A 20,527-nucleotide genomic window follows, 5' to 3' on the forward strand; every position below is an offset into this window, starting at 1 on the left:
GTAGACCTGCACCAGGCTGGGAAGATTGAATCTGCAATAGGTAAGCAGCTTGGTTTGAAGAAATCAACTGTGGGAGCAATTATTAGGAAATGGAAGACATACAAGACCACTGATAATCTCACTCGATCTGGGGCTCCACGTAAGATCTCACCCTGTGGGGTCAAAATGATCACAAGAACGGTGATCAAAAATCCCAGAACCACACGGGGGGACCTAGTGAATGACCTGCAGAGAGCTGGGACCAAAGTAACAAAGCCTACCATCAGTAACACACTACGCCGCCAGGGACTCAAATCCTGCAGTGCCAGATGTGTCCCCCTGCTTAAGGCAGTACATGTCCAGGCCCGTCTGAAGTTTGCTAGACAGCATTTGGATGATCCAGAAGAAGATTGGGAGAATGTCATATGGTCAGATGAAACCAAAACAGAACTTTTTGGTAAAAACTCAACTCGTCGTGTTTGGAGGACAAAGAATGCTGAGTTGCATCCAAAGAACACCATACCTACTGTCAAGCATGGGGGTGGAAACATCATGCTTTGGGGCTGTTTTTCTGCAAAGGGACCAGGATGACTGATCTGTAAAGGAAAGAATGAATGGGGCCATGTATCATGAGATTTTGAGAGAAAACCTCCTTCCATCAGCAAGGGCATTGAAGATGAAACATGGCTGGGTCTTTCAGCATGACAATGATCCCAAACACACCGCCCGGGCAACGAAGGAGTGGCTTCGTAAGAAGCATTTCAAGGTCCTGGAGTGGCCTAGCCAGGCTTCAGATCTCAACCCCATAGAAAATCTTTGGATAGAGTTGAAAGTCCATGTTGCCCAGCAACAGCCCCAAAACATCACTGCTCTAGAGGAGATCTGCATGGCGGAATGGGCCAAAATACCAGCAACAGTGTGTGAAAACCTTGTGAAGACTTACAGAAAACGTTTGACCTCTGTCATTGCCAACAAAGGGTATATAACAAAGTATTGAGATAAACTTTTGTTATTGATCAAATACTTATTTTCCACCATGATTTGCAAATAAATTCATAAAAAATCCTACAAGGTGATTTTCTGGATTTTTTTCCTAATTTTGTCTGTCATAGTTGAAGTGTACCTATGATGAAAATTACAGGCCTCTCTCATATTTTTAAGTGGGAGAACTTGCACAATTGGTGGCTGACTAAATACTTTTTTGCCCCACTGTATGTGTAGGCCAAATCGTTCTGACTTTAAAGTTGTTTTCGTGAGAAGACACATTTTCGGGATGTCTCATACCCTTGTACGAGTAGGTGTGTCTAAAAGTTTTACTGGCTGTGGAAAGTATTCAAACCACTTTACTTTTTCCACATTTTGTTATGATAATAGCCTTGTTCTTAGCCTTATTCTAAAATGTATGAAATAGTTTTTTTCTTCATCAAGCTACATGCAATGGCCCCATAATGATAAAGCAAATGTCACGACTTCCGCCGAGGTTGGCTCTCCTGCCCGTTCAGGCGGTGCTCGGCGGTCGTCGTCACCGTCCTACTAGCCACTACCGATCCCTTTTCGTGTATTTGTTGGTTTTGTCTGATTGGTTTCACCTGTGTGTTGTTTAGTTAATTAGTGTCTGTATATAATGTAGGTTGTCCCACCCTTGTTTTGTGCGGGATTGTTTATTTTGTCATTCATTTTCGTCTGTCAGTGTTATTGTGTTTCTTATTCTCCGGTTAGTCTGTTATCCTGTGTTTGGATAATTTCACCCTGTGTGTGTTTGGGTTGACCGTGTTTGTTTTGTTCACCGGAGAATAAACTTTATATCGCTATCTGCTATCTGCTCTCTGCGCCTGATTCCACCCACCTTGATTAGACGTGACAGCAAAAACATATTTTTAGACATTTTTGATCATTTTTAAATTAAAAAAAACTCTTAAATATCACATTTAAAGTACATAAGTATTCAGATGCTTTACTCAGAACTTTGTTGATGCATCTTTGGCAGTGATTACAGCCATGAGTCTACTTGGGTATTACGCTACATGCTTGGCAAACCTGTATTTGGGGAGTTTCTCCGATTCTTCTCTGCAGATCCTCTCAAGCTCTGTCAGGTTGGATGGGGAGCGTTGCTGCACAGCTATTTTCAGGTCTCTCCAGAGAATTTTGATCTGGTTCAAGTGGGGGCTCTGGCTGGGCCACTCAGAGACATGTCCCAAAGCCTAAACAGGACACTTAAACAGCCTAAACAGGAGTCTGCATTGTCTTGGCTGTGTGCTTTGTCCTGTTGGAAGGTGAATCTGCGCCCCAGTCTAAGGTCCTGAGCTCTCTGGAGTAAGTTTCATCAAGGATCTATCTGTACTTTGCTCCGTTCATCTTTGCTTCAATCGGGACTAGTCTCGCAGTCCTTGCCGCTGAAAAACATCCCCACAGCATGATGCCTCCACCACGCTTCACCGTAGGAATGGTGCCAGGTTTCCTCCATCCGTAAAGCTTGGCATTCAGGCCAAAGAGTTCAATCTTGGTTTCATTAGACCAAAGAATCTTGTTTCTCATGGTCTGAGAGTCTTTAGGTGCCTTTTGGCAAACTCCAGGCGAGCTATCATGTGCCTTTTACTGAGGGGTGGCTTCCGTCTGGCCACTCTACCATAAAGGTCTGATTGGGGGAGTGCTGCAGAGATGGTTGTCATTCTGTAAGGTTCTCCCATCTCCACAGAGGAACTCTAGAGCTCTGTCAGAGCGACCATCACGTTCTTGGCCACCTCGCTGACCAAGGCCCTTCTCCCCCGATTTCTCAGATTGGCCAGTCAGCCAGCTCTTTCCAAACTTCTTCTATTTAAGAGTGATGAAGGCCACTGTGTTCTTGGGGACCTTCAATGCTGCAGAAATGTTTTGGTACCCTTCCCCAGATCTGTGCCTCAACACAATCCTTTCTCGGTGCTCTAAGCTCAATTCCTTCGACCTTATGACTTGGTTTTTGATCTAACATGCACTGTCAACTGTGGGACCTTATGTAGACAGGTATGTGCCTTTCCAAATCATGTCCAATCTATTGAATTAACTACAGTTGGACTCCAATCATGTTGTTGAAACATCTCAAGGATGATCAATGGAAAGAGGATGCACTTAAGCTCAATTTTGAGTCTCATAACAAAGGGGCTAAATATCAAATCAAATCAATTCTAATTTTATTTGTCACATGCGCCAAATACAGCAGTCACGCTCTGTTTTCACTTTGTCATTATGGGTTATTGTGTGTAGATTACTGAGGAAATTTTTGATTTGATCCATTTTAGAATAAGGCTGTAACGTAACAAAATGTGGAAAAATTCAAGGGGTCTGAATACTTTCCAAAGCCACTGTACCTTATACAGTACACCACACTGACAATGAAGATACTACTACCCTATACATAACTTCCTTTAGTCACATTTATTTCCTGTTGTAATCCTACACAACCACACACACACACACATATCTTGAGACATCATTCATTGCCTTTCACTAAGTCACAATATCTTTATCCGCTCCCCTCGAGGGAGACACCTGTCAAGTCCTTCTACTTCTCCCTCCTCCTGAGTTTCCCTCTCACTCATCACAGTTTCCTGTGGCTGTTGTTGTTCTGTCTCTCTCTCTCTCCCCCAAACACACAGAATATTTTTTCTCTCCTCTGTAATATAATAATATATCTCACACACAAACACATTCATAATTTATCTTTTTCCCTAGCTCCCTCATTCTTTCTCTCTCTCCCTGCATTTCCCTCTCTTTACACACACATACACAGAAACATACCCTCTCTCTCTCCCTCTTTCCTCCCTCGTTCAGGAAAATAAACATACTGTTGCTGTGATTGAATGGGGCTGTATCTCATTCAGGGATGGGGGGAGGAAATGAGGGAGGGAGCGAGTGATGGTGCCCACCACGGTGTGGGTGGGTGATGAATGGGGAGCTGCCAGGCCCCTGTCAAGGGTGTCTGGCAGGGTGTACCCACAGCACGTAGTATAGCACAACACACACACACACAGAGGAGAGGAGAGGAGAGGAGAGGAGAGGAGAGGAGAGGAGAGGAGAGGAGAGGAGAGGGAGGAGAGGAGGAGAGGAGAGGAGAGGAGAGGAGAGGAGAGGAGAGGAGAGGAGAGGAGAGGAGAGGAGAGGAGAGCCTTAACATCCTAGGAGACACACACACAGCCACAATGCTGTTCCATCGCCAGGCTCCCTTCATTGAGATTACCACGCTTAGGGATATAGAACAAGACAATGAATCTTAGACTATGTCATTCAATTTCCTAAGGATGGGGTTAGGTTTGGGATCACACACACAACAGAGCACATACACTGGAGAGGAGATTCTGGGAAGGTGTACCCATGTGCACACACACACACACAGTGAGGTGAGGTGAATTCTGTAAAGGTATCATTAGGTTTCAATCTCTCACCCACTCTCACTAGTGGAGAGAATTTTACTGCATTAAGCAACAACGAAGTCAAGAGGAAACTCAAGTCAGTAGGTGCCAAACTATTGCCTCTCACTGCTGCTCTAACGGCCCTCCCTCTCAGCGGTCAGGTCGAGAAACAGAACGAGAGAAGGAGGGGGGAGAGAGAGAGACCCTTGGGGATTTAAAATCAATATTTCCTAGGTTACAAGGTCAAACTCCCACGGCAGCGAGGGGGAGAGAGGGAGGGGGAAGCCCAGAGTCACGGTGACCTGTAGCAGTGCTGACATGCTGACTCAATTAGTGGCCAGTCGATTCAGGAGCCAGCCCTCAGCCCTCAGCCCTGGGAACCGAACTGTAGCTATATGGCTCCTATTACAGGCTGGTCACTAGAAACACACGTCAATTTTTATCCTGAGGACTTCGATATATGCCGTTCTCGGCGCAAACCATAAAAACAAAGACATTATGGCACAGCACTTTGCTCAAACTCACAGAGCCAGACGATGCTGCATAAACCACTGCGCCATGGCAGTTCACAATTGTCTAGCAAGCAGGGAGAGCACTATATGTATTTTTTATTTAATTTTATGCTTTCCCCAAACCATAGCCCTAACCTTAACCACTCGGAATTAATACCTAAACTTAACCCTTTGAGTTGTTTCTGTTTTATGTCACGCCCTGGCCTTAGTTATCTTTGTTTTCTTTATTATTTTGGTTAGGCCACGGTGTGATATGGGTGATTTATGTGTTTTTGTCTTGTCTAGGGGTTTTTGTAGATGTATGGGGTTGTGTTCAGTTTAGGTGTCTAGGTAAGTCTATGGTTGCCTAGATTGGTTCTCAATCAGAGGCAGGTGTTCATTGTTGTCTCTGATTGGGAACCATATTTAGGCAGCCATATTCTTTGGGTATTTTGTGGGTGATTGTTTCCTTTCTTTGTGTTTACTGCACCAGATAGGGCTGTTTCGGTTTTCACGTTTATTGTTTTGTAGTTTGTTCATGTTTGAGTTTTCTTAAGAACCATGAACTATAACCACGCTGCGTTTTGGTCCGCCTCTCCTTCCCAGGAAGAAAACCGTGACATTTTAACCCTGTAACCACGCAGAATTAATGGGTCAAAAATCGACGTTACATCAAATCCCAAAGTGAAACTGTGAGGTCAAGTTGCCTACTGACTCTTATAGGCCCCGTTCACACTCAAGTTGTACAACTGATGTACAACACATTTGACCAAATGGTTGTGATACAACGAAGATCTCTGCACAAAACTATTTGCACAAGCATTGTGAAGACACCTCCAATAGTTCTATAAATATTTTTGTGCAGATAAACTCTCCATTGTATCACAAACTTTGTGTCAAATGAGTTGTAGATCAGTTGTAAAACTTGAGTGTGTACAGGGCCATAGACCTGAGATCACACCTGGTCTGAAAAAAACACAACAGTAGAATTGGTGTAGATGCTAAAACACAACATAGGTTTTGATCTTAGTATGTTTCTGTAATCCTGACACTAACAAGGTCATTATGAAATATTTATTGTAGACAATAAACCACGGCGTTGGCATAGACTTTCAAATTGAGATGGTAAGTGTGAAAGTGTTATTAATAAACAAACAGTATATAGACACACACAAAAACAGACATTTGACATGCAGAAATGCCACTCATAAACCCTCCACCACAGTTTCTTTGCAGTATAAAAAAAACCTCCTACAAAGTGGTACTAAAGACCATAATTTCCCGATAGTGATTAAACTTAAGCTAGCTAGCTAACCAACAATTGTAAAAATGTATTTGAGAGACAACAACTGCTTATTGTGCAAATGTATTTATGTTTTCAATAAATATTTGGGGGAGAAATATAGTTTACATGTTGTCAACAATCCTTTGATTCTTAACCAACACTGCCTGTTTTGCTCCACGGTTGAGCACACCGCTTCAGTTGCTAAACAACCTACCCGTGAGTGAGTGAGCGAGCGTTTGTATGTGTGTGTTTGAATGAATGAGAAGGTTTTTTTTCACACAGAAAGTTTCACGTCACCCTTCACCTCTCAGCACCAGTTCTGTCCCGCTCAATCAACACACACACACACACACACACATTCCTTTGCTGGGTTAATGTTAACAGCAAAAATATTGTAATCAGATTACAGATACTTTTGAAAAACTAGTTAATTACTTCGAAGATTAGTTTTAAATTCAGAAATAGATGTTTCCGGAAAAAATTATTTGACACTTCTCTGTTTTTTCAATTACATTCAAATCAGCATTGAAAAAAGGCGCAAGTTTGTTCCAGCTGAGCGAGTCTGACCATAAGTCAGAGACCGCTATGATGACAAACCAAATGTGTTTGATGGATGGCGAGAAAAGAGCAGGAATAGGCTTTTGTAGGCTACAGTCAAAGCTATGTCTTCCAATGGTGCGACTACTGACGGCATCCAAAGATTATCCATCTTGAATTAAACGCTTGGAGGTAAGGATGACAGCAGAGTGTTGTCTACGGCAATACGGATATCACTTATTATTGAAATCTACAAAACGCATTGATGTGAATCACACTGCTGCTCTCTCATTTATCTATCTGTGCCTCACGGATTGTGGTTGTTGTGAATGGCTGTTCACAAAACGAAATGTGTATTTGAACCTAATAATGGTTGAATTCAAGAAGTTTAACCTGCCTATCATTCATTGTTTTTGAAACCAGTGGACAGCCAGTGAAAAATGTGCTCTTTCAACAGCTGCATAGTGCGGGTGCAAGCCTATGGAATAAATGTAAGGCTTAAATTGCTCAATCAAATTCATGCTGATAAAAAAAAAAATCCACAGGCCTAATTGACACATGCTCAAGCTTGCACAATTTTGATAGTTGCTACATCCATTTTAGGATTTATATATATATATATATAGCAAAGGACTTTGTGAAGATGCTGGAGGAAATGGGTACAAAACTATCTATATCCACATAACCTGAAAGGCCACTCAGCAAGGAAGAAGCCACTACCCCAAAACCTCCATAAAAAAAGCCAGACTAAGGTTTGCAACTGCACATGGGGAAAAAGATTGTAGATTTTGGAGAAATGTCCTCTGGTCTGATGAAACAAAAATAGAACTGTTTGTCCATAATGACCATCATTATGTTTGGAGGAAAAAAGGGGAGGCATGCAAGCTGAAGAACACCATCCCAACCGTGAAGCACAGGGGTGGCACCATCATGTTGTGGGGGTCTTTGCTGCAGGAGGGGACTGGTGCATTTCACAAAATAGATTGCATCATGAGGCAAGGAAATTATGTGGATATATTGAAGCATATCAAGATCTCAAGACGTCAGTCAGGAAGTTAAAGCTTGGTCACAAATGGGTCTTCCAAATGGACAATGACCCCAAGCATACTTCCAAACTTGTGGCAAAATGGCTTAAGGCCAACAAAGTTAAGGTATTGGAGTGGCCATCACAAAGCCCTGACCTCAATCCTATAGACAATTTGTGAGCAGAACTGAAAAATCGTGTGCGAGCTAGGCTGGAATTCTGATAGACTGATAGACTATAATTGAATTTTATTATTATATGTAGTAGAAAGAGATAGGTTAGAAGAAGCCTACATCACCAACCCATGAAGTAAAATGTCAAATCCATATTTGGCCAGTTATGTAAACTTTAAAATTGATTTATCCTGCAATAGATGTCGTTCAATTGGTAACATACATTTTTGTCTTCTTCTAATGCCTCTTAAGGGGAAAGTAATCTAAAAGTAACAGAATATAATCAGATTACGTTACTGAGTTTGGATAATACAAAAGTTAGGTTACGGATTACAATTTTAGACAGGTAAATGTAACGGATTACATTTAGAAAGTGTGTGGGGGGGGGGGCAGAGGGATCACTCACTCACTCACTTGTGGTGAGGGAAGGACGGCTCATAGTAATGGCTAATACCATTCCATTAATTCCGTTCCAGCCATTACTAGGGGCCCATCCACCAATGTAAAGTGCCACCAGACCCCACTTAAACACACACAGACACACCCACAAGTGCCATGCTCTACCAACTGAGCCACACAGGACCACAAGTATCTATGTCCAGATGTTTCCATCCAACTGAAGTGTGACCTCTCTGTGAACCTGACCTTGTGACAGCAGTCATTTGGCCAACCGAACGCACTACATCAGGCACACTATATTGTGACGCATTGCCACTCTAGCCTGGTCCCAGATCTGTTTGCGCTATCTTGTCAACTTCTATTCTCACTGTCACACCAAACATTGACGATAGGAGTTGGCAAGTCAGCACAAACCGATATAGGACCAGGCTAACAAAGTGACTCGATGGCAAAAGCATGTAGTTAAAGAGAGAAACAACACACAAATCGCCCTATTCCCTATTTAGTGCACTACTTTTGAGGGCTCTGGCTGTGCTCCTACATCTGCATTGCTTGTTGTTTGGGGTTTTAGGCTGGATTTATGTATATTACTTTGTGACATCGGCTGATGTAAAACGGGCTTTATAAATGCATTTTGATTGATTGATTGATTGATTGATTGATTGATTGATTGATTGATTGATTGATTTAGGGAATAGGGTGCCATTTGGGATGCAAGCATGATTGTTGGAGTTGGAATAACTGTTCCAATACTGAAGCTCTGTAATACGTTACCATTATTGGACAGTGGGCTCCAAAGTTACTGGCAATGCACAAACAATACTTAAAAAAATATAAACAATATAATTATAGAGATAAACTAAAAATACCAACATGTGAGAAATACTGTACTTTATTAATGTTTCAATGGAACCAACCAACCAAAATCATACAATTATTTAATACAAAATAAATTTCACCAAAATCAAGGTTTCATGATTATTGACACTCCTCATTGTTTACTTAGTGTAACCACTTCTGGCAAGGATAACAGCATGGAGTCTTTTCCTGTAATGTTTGACCAGATTAAGGAACACATTTGGAGGGATTTTGGACCATTCCTCTATGCAGATCCTTTCAAGATCCTTCACATTCTTGGGTTTGCTCTTATCAACTGTCCTCTTCAACTCAGCCCACAGGTTTTCGATTGGATTGAGGTCCGGCGACTGAGATGGCCATGCCAGAACATTGACTTTGTTGTCATAGAACCATTTCTGTGTGGATCTTGAGGTATGTTTCGGGTCATTGTCTTGTTGGAAAGTCCACCTACGTCCAAGTCCCAGCCTTCTGGCAGAGGCAACCAGATTGTCAGCCAAAATTGCCTGACACTTGGTGGAATTCATTATGCCATCAATCTTAACCAGTGCCCCTGGACCTCTGGAATTAAAACAGCCCCAAAACATCACTGACCCACCACCATATTTCACCGTGGGTATGAGGGGCCTCTCCTTGTATGCATCTCTGTTTTGACGGCAAACATGCTGATGCTGTATCTGACCAAAACGTTCAATTTTGGTCTCCTCTGACCAGAGCACCTTCTTCCAGTCATAATTTAAATAATGTTTGGCAAACTCCAAGCGCTTGCGTCTGTGTCCTCCCTATCCTGGGAGCAAAATGCATTTGCATCTTCTTCTACACGTGAGGTTTTCAACTGTTCCATATCATTAGAATTTTCTATTAATTGCCCTGACAGTGCTCAGTGGTATATTCAATCGTTTGTGGATCTTCTTGTAGCCATTACAAGATTTATGAAGGTCTATGACCATCTGTCTCTTTTGAACTGCCAGTTCTTTTGTTTTCTTCATGGTGTTGGATGACAAAGGGATATTTCATGCGTGTTACCTCATTTTTAAAACCCTAGTGAAACGGGAAGTAATGTAATGGCTCAATATAGTTCCTTAAGACTTAGATAAACTTAAATAAGTGGAATTTAATTCCTGGTTTAATTTGTTATATTTGTTCATTGTTCAGATGTTCATTGTGAAACCTTGATTTGGAGGACATTGATTTTTAATTAAATCAAAAAATGTTTTTGGTGGGTTCCATTAAAACATTAATAAAGTACAGTATTTCTCACATGCTGGTATTTTTTGATTATCTCTATAATGATATTGTTTATATTTTTTAAGTATTGTTTGTGCATTGCAAGTCAGGTGTGCCAGTAATTTTGGAGCCCGCTGTATTGCAAAGTTAATAACAACACACCTAACACTTTAAAACCGGATAAGTTCTGGCTACTCAAACATTTTGAGTAAACCGACTACCTAAAAATAAGTTAAGAAACTTAAATAGCTGAAGTGAGCAGGTACTACCTTCATGTGAGTAATACAAATGCATTTTTTTTTTTTGTAAGGTATATTATTAGTTGACTGCCCCCACTAAGCCACGCCTCCAATGATTTCCCAGTGTGCCTTATCTTTTCGATTGAATTATATAGTTACCACCGATGACTGTATTTGTTGGTGACTGAGAGATGGTTGTTGAATTCATACATTTACAGTCCTTTGGCCTTCCCCAACTGAGTTCCTAGGTGAATATTATCATTATAATTGAACCATTACATATACCGAAAGGCGTTATACAGTGGCCTGAAACTCATAGTTTTTACAGGCCACATCAGGCCTGCAAGTAAGGGTTGCAAAATTTCCCAAACTTTCCCAAACATTTTTTCCAGTAATCTTCCAACCAGGATTTCTGGAAAACCTGGGAAAATTACTAGAATATTGAAACACTAATTGTAAATGCCATTATGCTGGCTTTGATAATTCCTATTGGAATCTAGCCTGCATTAGGCTATCCAACAGTTGAGATTTGTATTCACCCGCAACCTGCATTCATAATGACTGCGAAGGCTAAAATTAAATAATTGGATTCGTTTACAAAAAGTATTTTGTGTAGCATAACATTGAATCAATCAATCAATCACTCAATGTACATGCCAAAACACAGATATTAAAAACAATTATATAAAATCAACATGCTGGGAAAAAAGTTTGTTTGTTATCATTCTGTATCTTTAAAAAACATGTTGGTGTGACTTCTCATTTAGTTTCGAGTCAGTGCCACATTAACATTTTAAGTAATAATGACTTTTCATTGACTTTGAGTACAACTTACTAGACGTATTTGAGTAAAACATGCTTTGGGGTTTACAGTGATGCCCTCAACATCCCTCATCTGCCTGTCAAAACCAGGGATGGAGGGAGTACTGGAGGAGAGGATGAGACAGATAGACAGAAAAAGAGGATGAAAGTCAAAAGAAAAAATTAACAAATCAACTGAAAATACTGATAAGACAGAAAACAAACCTTTAGTAGTGATGGAGATATCCCTTGATAATTATCAAACAAATATGAGCATGTAGGCCAATGTTTTTGTTTTGTTATCTCATCATTATCGAACCACAATAAGCTCCACATGAATGAAAGCATCCTGCCAAAAGTATCCTGACAAAATTGTGAAAAAATAGTGTGGCTATTACTGCATCCTCATCACAGTGATTCCTGGCCTATTGGTGGGAGGCTGGGAGATGTCTTTCAGCACCACACACACACACACTATTATCATGACTCGTGTAGGATTTACAAACACCTGTGTTCATTGAGCACTTCAGGTGGTGCCCCATTCCCCCCACCCCCAATCCTAGCCTTAACCATTAGTTGGAGAAATGCAAAATTGACTGAAGATCGTGTCTAGGAGCAATTCGAGCCCACACCGTGTTTTGTTTGTTTATTGTTTGTTTTCACTAACTGGTTTATGAATATGACCGCATGGCTGCCATTCGCTTGGAGCTTCGGCTTTCTATAGATTGGTTTCAGAACCATGGACAGCTCTCATCCGAGTCCATAGTGGCGGATTTTAAAGAATCAAATAGAAAATATACAACAATTCTATACTGAACCTATAAGAGCACAGGATATCTGACACCAAAAACCCTGAATGCAGAATAAACTATATTTTCCAAGCAGGCTACTCGTGAATGTTGCATACGATTGCCGAATAGAGATGGCAAGGGCACACTGGAACATAGGCCTCTTTTTTAATGGCTCTTCACCAACCAGTCGGTGAAGTGTAAAACAAAACTACAGGGTCGAAGCTTCCTCCATGCCACATGATCATATTTGAGGTATAAATTATGTGATAAAAAGAGAGCAGCTGTCGTAATTCTGTGTCAACGCCATTGTCGAGTTTACGACTGAAAAAAATGCTGCCCTGGGCTACAGCGAGCGAATAACGAGCAAGCAGTGCCAAATGCGACGGGGGGAAGACCATTCCAGCGGATTAGGCATGGAAGCCACCGGTGCCCTAATAACGTTATTGAAATGTACTCAATGTGGAGTGGGGTGGCCATGGCGGAACACCTGGCACCGAGTGGCCGCTACACCGCATGCGCACCACAATAGGAATAGGAAAATAGTAGCAGCTACTGTAGTCTTTGCCATATACTAGCCTAGCACTAAAAGAAAATATCATAATTTACAGAAAGAATTAACATGTAAAGATGGCTGATATTTGCTTGGAAATAATAGCCTACTTCTGGTGATATTGTGAAGCCTGTGGAAGCAAAGTTATGACACCTAAAGGCCTGGCCCTTTCTCCATTCCACAACCGATTTAAAACTCCTCAATTGGGGGAAAAGCAACCAAAGGCACACACATGAAAGACCTTAGAGTACAAGGCCATATGCTTCTCATCCTGCTTGAACCTTCTGATAAGAGAGCAAAGGATCTCCTTGAATCTGCCATCCGTTACCATGACGATTGACGACTGTATGGGACCAAACTGTATCTATTTAGCAAAAATCAACAGATTGGGGGATGATCCCCGTCAGCCTACCTTGCATTCATCCATGCATGTTCTCACTGAATATGCATCCGTTTCATATTTCTGAGTCATAAGCTCAAATTCCTCATATTTCTCCAGGGCGTGTTGGTCGTAGCGCTGGTACGCCTGGACGCACAGGCTGCACCTCGCCACATCGCCATCAATAAGCACGTCAGGACTGCAGTTCAAATTGTCCGGACTCGTAGACCCGTAAAACAAATCCAAAAGAGAATAAGAATTACAAAATGAAAGGTACAAATCACTTATATTTACTGTCCGGGTCCGTTCTTTTCCCGAAAGGTCCTTGCACAAATGATCGGCGTCAATAAAAGTAAAGCAGTTTTTAGATAAACTATCGTGGTGGCAAGTTTCAAGTCGCCACAAAGGTTTGGTAGAATTCCCTATAAAAATAGCATATTCGTTTTCTCTGAGGCTGCTGTGTGCTAAATGGAGGCTGGATGATGGGATGGGGTTTGCAGACGGGTAAACTCCCATGTCCGTCAATGCAAACTTATCACGGGTCCTTGTCAATTTCGCCTCGGCGCAGAACCATAAGTGATCAGAGAGCAGAATGGTTAGAAACAAGAGTGAAGCCAAGGACAGTCGCCATCTCTGGGCCCTCTCTGAGTCGGCGAATGGCTTTAAGTTCTCGCGGGGTTCTAGCCAGATTTTGAAGCCGTCTTCTTGCTGCAGACACGTCCAAGCACCCCAGGTCATATTTTGGGAACGCGCTTCTTCACCGGCCGACTCCACCGTGGGGGTTTCTCTGCCGCAACATTCATTGACTTGGGGTCTAATTTGCGTTTTTCACCTCTTAAATGTTGGGTCGTAGGTAGTGCTGCTGGTTTACCACCGCGATTATCTGTAATTCACATTCAAGTAATATATTGGAGGAGATTAAGCCGTGATTTGATGGGGCCGCGTTCTCCATGGCTCTCCGATGAAGATGCTAGTTTTCTGTAGCAACATGTCTCGCTTCCCCCTCCTCTCCTCTAGCCTGCGCTCAGCACTGGACCTTTGCGTGGACCCGTTTTACGGCAATCTGCATTTACGTTCGACTTGAATCTGCCGGTCGTGGCTCTCGGATGAAGGCTGGGTTCTATGTCAGCCCAGTGACTTTCGCTTCCGTGTCTGCTAGCCAGCAAAATGCCTGAGAAGTTGTATTTTGATGTCCACTGTCATCTTGGTCCTGGGTTAGTTGCCGCCATCATGTTCTTCTTGAAACACTTTTTTTGTGTCGTGCGCGACATCTTTAGCGCTACGACCGTTCCATTCTGACGCACCTGGAGGGTCTGTTTTCAGAAGGTGCAGCATCAGTTGCCATCCAGCTACTCTGAAAGCTAAAACAGATGATAGGAAATAGTGTGGACTCGAGAGACAGGATAGTCTGCTCAACAAGTAGCCTAACAGATGACAAAATTGAATATGAAATATTTAGCATCAGTCACAAAACGCAGCCATAAGCGTTCGAGTGATAGCTGTCCATGATCCTGAAACCCGGGAATGATTTCATTTATGTAAGGGTTCCCCCACTAGTGGAGTTGAATACAAAAAAATACACTTAGTGTGTTCTGTATGTATAGCATGCATGCATTATTTTGGAATTATTACTGAATTATGGCCATGTGAATACTTCCATCAAGGTCAAAAGAAAGAAACTTACCCACACTCCTTTCATTTGCTATGTCTGACATGTTCATCAAGTGCATGTCATTATACAATCATTATAACGTTTATATAACAATAATATAACATTTATTCATGGCACAATCAGTCATTCAGGGTGACATGGGTTCAGGATTGAATCCAAGGACACTGATCATGTATTGTGTTTTGTTTGGCTGTGGACCTTGTTGTTTGTTTGTTTCTCTTTTATCCCACAGGCTTATCTTGCAACAGTCCTTCAAATACAAAACAAATAGTATAGCCTATACACTGCAATAAAAGCAAAGATACATTTGAAACACACCATTTAAAAACCAAACAAAAGTTTTTCTTTCTCATTTAAACAGTTAAATAACTGACGATCCAGAGTGGTATAGATTGCATAAAACAGGTGAATAGCTAGATGAGCTTTGGTAAAGATTCCTGGCAACAAAGCTCCTTGAACTAATTTCAGCTTCTCTTCCTTCTCTCCTGTAGAATACTTGTTAGTTCCTTCTCTATTCTCCATACAAATGTCTTTACTACTCCTTCACGGATCCTTTGTAAATACCCGGTTGACCCAAAGTAAAGCATAAGAGAAGGTCAGTGGAAAGTAACACCCCATCATGCATTTGGAATTATTCTGCATCACTTTGAGTCCTTGCCATTGATGACTGCAATCTATAGACAATTGGCCACAGACGAGAAACTGAACTGAGGTCAGGGGTCATATTTATAAAGCTTCTCAGAGTGGGAGTGCTGATCAAGGATCAGGTCCCCCTTGTCCATGTGATCTTTTTCATTGTGATCAAAAGTTCAAACTGAAGCTACATCAGCACTCTTACTATGAGATGCTTTAAGAATATGGGCCCAGTTGTCTGAGAGGTAGCTGGTCTGAGAGATGTGCTATATACAGTAGAGTGTAGTGTAGATGATACAGACAGATAAGTTGATCAGAGGTTTGCTGATAGAGAATTTTTATTTATTTATTTCTGTGTCTTATTGAATTTCCTTCTTTATAAATCTCTCTCTCTCACACACACACACAAAAAAGACATATATGCAGCAGAAAGTAATATAAAAACTCAAATACACCACAGAAACACAATCAAACACTAATGTATACGCGCATACTGTATATACACAAATCCAATGACCACATGCATACACACATACAGTATGCATGCAAAGACAATGACACGCAAACACACTTGACATGGCGGGTTAACAGGAGGGACGGATTGAAGATTTTCAGGATTTACACAGAATTGGTTATGCAAACATAGATGCATTCCAGGAAACAATTATTGATAATAGAGCAGGCACACACACACCATATGGAGTAGAAAGGCAGGCTACTACTTCATTGCTTATGAGAAACACCTGCTATTGGTAGTTTGTTGTGTGGTGTCTTTTTGATGTATCATATACTAATGTCTGATAATAATATTGTCTTTTTCTTGTTGATCTCATTAAAAACATCCTACATTCTTAAGTATCAGTTATGAATCAAGTATGGGGTATAGTGGGGGAAAATGTTTTCTAATGATTAAGCTTTTGGTGGCGTTTCCCCCAACTATATTGCAGGCGTTGCATTTCATCAACCAATGTTTGTGCTCCATGTCATTGACTGCACAATTAGGCATCCGATTGCTATATTATATGATGTTGTTAGCTGATATGTTAAAGTTGAATGGCGCAGAAGGTAGATGACTTCCGTTTTACGGGCTCTTAACCAATTGTGCTATTTTGTGTGTTTTTTCGCGTTATTTGTAACTTATTTTATATATAATGTTTCTGTCACCGTCTCTTATGACCGAAAAGAGCTTCTGGATATCAGGACAGCGATTACTCACCTCGTACTGGATGAAGATTTTTTCTTTAACGAGTCTTACGCAAAGGATTTACTTCAGACACCTGGCAATGCCCTCATCCCCGTCATTCGCGTTAGAAAGAGACAGAGATATTGGGGACATAGGTAATGGGTGCCTTATAAGGATCTGATGGCGAGTGGGTAATGTGCCTCTACCATCAGTCCTATTAGCTAACGTACAAACATTGGATAACAAAATAGACAAGCTACGATCACGAATATCCTACCAACGGCACCTTAGAAAGTATAATATCTGAGGCCTCCCTACTGGCGCAGTTGTCTAAGGCACTGCATTGCAGTTGTGCCACTAGAGATCCTGGTTTGAGTCCAGGCTCTGTTGCAGCTGGCTGGGACCGGGAGACCCATGGGGTGGCGAACAATTGGCCTAGTGTCGTCTGGATTAGGAGAGGGTTTGGCAGTCAGGAATGTCCTTGTCCCATCGTGCTCTAGCGACTCCTGTGGCGGCCGGGTGCATGCATGCAGACACGGTCACCAGGTGTACGGTGTTTCCTCTGACACATTGGTGTGGCTGGATTCTGGGTTAAGTAGGCATTGTGTCAAGAAGCAGTGCGGCTTGGTTGGGACATGTTTCAGACGACGCGTGGCTCTCAACCTTCGCCTCTCCCGAGTCTGTACAGCAGTTGCAGTGATTAGACAAGACTGTAACTACCAATTAGATACAATGAAAATTGGGGAGAAAAAGGGGTAAAAGTAAAATAAATAATGTAATATTTTATGCTTCACCGAGTAGTGGCTGAACGACGACATAGTTTGTCACGACGTCACCGGCCTTCTAGCCATCACTGATCCATTTTTCATTGGTTTTGTCTTGTCTTCCTACACACCTGGTTCCAATCCCATCAATTACATGTTGTGTATTTAACCCTCTGTTTCCCCTCATGTCCTTGTCGGACATTGTTTGATTGTATGTGATGTGCATGTATTATGTTGGTGTGTGACGGGTTTTGTACCCACTTTTGTTATTTTGTACATTTTTGTTTTTGGAGTTTTATCAGCATTTATTAAACAACTCCGTTTTTACCAAGTTCGTTCTCCTGCGCCTGACTTCCCTGCCACCAACACACACCCATTACATGGTTAAAATACAGCTGGCGGGGTTTACACTGTATCGGCAAGATAGAACAGCTGCAACCATTAAGACAAGGGGTAACGGTCTGTGTATATTTGTAAACAACAGCTGCTGCATGAAATCTTTACATTAAGGAAGTCTCAAGGTTTTGCTCGCCTGAGGTAGAGTATCTCAGGATAAGCTATAAACCACACTATATACCAAGAGAGTTTTCATCTATATTTTTCATATCTGTCTATTTACTACCATAAACCGATGCTAGCACTAAGTCCACACGGAGCTCCTAGTGGCCGGGGACTTTAATGCAGGGAAACTTAAATCCGTTTTACCTCATTTCTACCAGCATGTTAAATGTGCAACCAGAGGGAAAAAAACTCTAGACCACCTTTACTCCACACCCAGAGACACGTACAAAGCTCTGCCTTCGCCCTCCATTTGGCAAATCTGACCCTAATTATATCCTCCTGATTCTTGCTTACAAGCAACAACAAGCAACAACTAAAGCAGAAAGCACCAGTGACTCGGTAAATAAAGAAGTGGTCTGTCACGACTTCTACCGAAGGTAACTTACTAGCCACCACTGATCCCTTTTTCCTTTTCTGTTTGTTTTACACAATAAGTTGGGTGAATTTTGGCCCATTCCGCCTGACAGAGCTGGTGTAATTGAATCAGGTTTGTAGGTCTCCTTGCTCGCATATGCATTTTCAGTTCTTTTCACAAGTTTTCTGTAGAATTGAGGTCAGGGCTTTGTGATGGCCACTCCAATACCTTGACTTTGTTGTCCTTAAGCCATTTTCCACAACTTTGGAAGTACGCTTGTCCATTTGAAAGACCTATTTGTGACCAAGCTTTAACTGATGTCTTGAGATGTTGCTTCAATATATCGACATCATTTTCTTTCCTCATGATGCCATCTATTTTATAAAGTGCACCAGTCCCTCCTGCAGCAAAGGATCCACACAACATGATGCTGCCACTCCTGTGCTTCACGGTTGGGATGGTGTTCTTCAGCTTGCAAGCCTCTCCCTTTTTCCTCCAAACATAACACTGGTCATTGTGGCCAAACAGATACATTTTTGTTTCATCAGACCAGATGACATTTCTCCAAAAAGTACGATCTTTGTCCCCATGTGCAGTTGGAAACCGTAGTCTGGCTTTTTTATGGCAGTTTTTGAGCAGTGGCTTCTTCCTTGCTGAGCGGCCTTTTAGGATATGTCGATATTGGACACGTTTGACTGTGGATACTTTTGTACCTGTTTCCTCCAGCATCTTCACAAGGACCTTTGCTGTTGTTCAGGGATTGATTTGCACTTTTCGCACCAAAGTACGTTCATCTCTACAGTACGCGTCTCCTTCCTGAGCGGTATGGTCCCATGGTGTTTATACTTGCATGCTATTGTTTGTATAGATGAACATGATACCTTCAGGCGTTTGGAAATTGCTCCCAAGGATGAACCAGACTTGTGGAGGTCTACAATTTTTGTCTGGGGTCTTGGCTGATTTCTTTTGATTTTCGCATGATGTCAAGCAAAAAGGCACGGCGTTTGAAGGTAGGCCTTGAAATACATCCACAGGTACACCTCCAATTGACTCAAATGATGTCAGTTAGCCTATCAGAAGCTTCTAAAGCCATGACATCGTTTTCTGGAATTTATGACTCCAACCTAAGTGTATGTAAACTTCTGACTGTACATTGGCAATGGACCTTGTCAACTTGCAGAAGAGCATGTTCACACTGACAATATAGCATATGTGTAATGGACACTGTCCAATCGCTCGTTGGTATTGATTTCAGCCTGTCCATTTGGTGATGGTAAATCCCTCATTAAATACATTGGAAATGTACAATGTACACTTTTAAATTTGATCAACCACTTAAAATCTGCATATCATCCATTATCGGAATATCCCTTCAGTGTGTCTGTGTGCTGCTTGAGTGCCAGAGGGGTCCATTGCCCAAGGAGAGAGAGCACAACATTCCAGCTGCTGGTATAAAATAATGACAGACAGACTAAATAGATAGCAAATTCAAAACATAACTTGTTGCAGTTATCTCACTAGTTAACTATAGCTAAATAAGCATTAATGTCATTGTCACCTTTCCACTGGCACTAGGTAGCCTAAATAAATCTGCACCATTGGAAAGCTGGAATTTCCCTCTATTAAACAGTAGCTATGTAATTGCGACAATGTTACAAATATTCCAACAATAGCCTGATTGACAAATAACTTTCTGTGCATAGATCTTCCCTGGAACATTAATATTTGAGCCTTATATATAAACATGTCTAGTTAGATACCTTGCTTTGAAGCTGCCTACATTATTGATTTGATCCCTGATTCATTGAATGAGGTAATCATTTTGTAAAGACAAAATGTATGGTTGTAATGTCGCACAATTTTCTAACAAGAGTGGCAACCATCCTCCAGCATAGCTACTGGGTGTGCATGCTTTTGTTCAAGCCCTGGTCTAACCACATTGTAGGCTAAACATCAGCTCCTCAACAGGACCTTGATAAGCAGACTTATCAAGGTGTTTCAGGGCTGGATCAAAAGCCAACCCTCTGCATGTTGACAACATGTGACTAACAGTGCAGTTCTACTTTGTGGGGTGTTAAGTGCCTTGATCAAGGGCACAACAGCTAGAGATGGTAAGCCATGGGAGCAGACACATCAGCCTTCCAGTGTCAGTAATACTTTCTTTTTCTTGTAAGCTGTAATAATATTCATGAACATTTGGTTAAAAGGCATGAAGAAATCATGGAAAATGTGTAGGAACCCTTA

The 20,527-nt window shown here is 41.7% G+C and overlaps 1 protein-coding gene across 1 annotated transcript in view; it reads right to left on the bottom strand.

Moving 5' to 3' along the window:
- Window positions 1-14,409, bottom strand: part of LOC112266608 (transmembrane protein FAM155A) — a 71,911-nt gene extending 57,502 nt beyond the window's left edge. Inside the window, exon 1 of the mRNA XM_024444235.2 lies at window positions 13,149-14,409. Within this exon, the coding sequence (XP_024300003.1) occupies window positions 13,149-13,853 (705 nt within the window). The 5' untranslated portion in view covers window positions 13,854-14,409. The remainder of the gene's footprint in view (window positions 1-13,148) is intronic.
- Window positions 14,410-20,527: the final 6,118 nt, after the last annotated feature.

The sequence above is a fragment of the Oncorhynchus tshawytscha genome, linkage group LG14, assembly GCF_018296145.1.
Source record: "Oncorhynchus tshawytscha isolate Ot180627B linkage group LG14, Otsh_v2.0, whole genome shotgun sequence".
Taxonomy (NCBI): domain Eukaryota; kingdom Metazoa; phylum Chordata; class Actinopteri; order Salmoniformes; family Salmonidae; genus Oncorhynchus; species Oncorhynchus tshawytscha.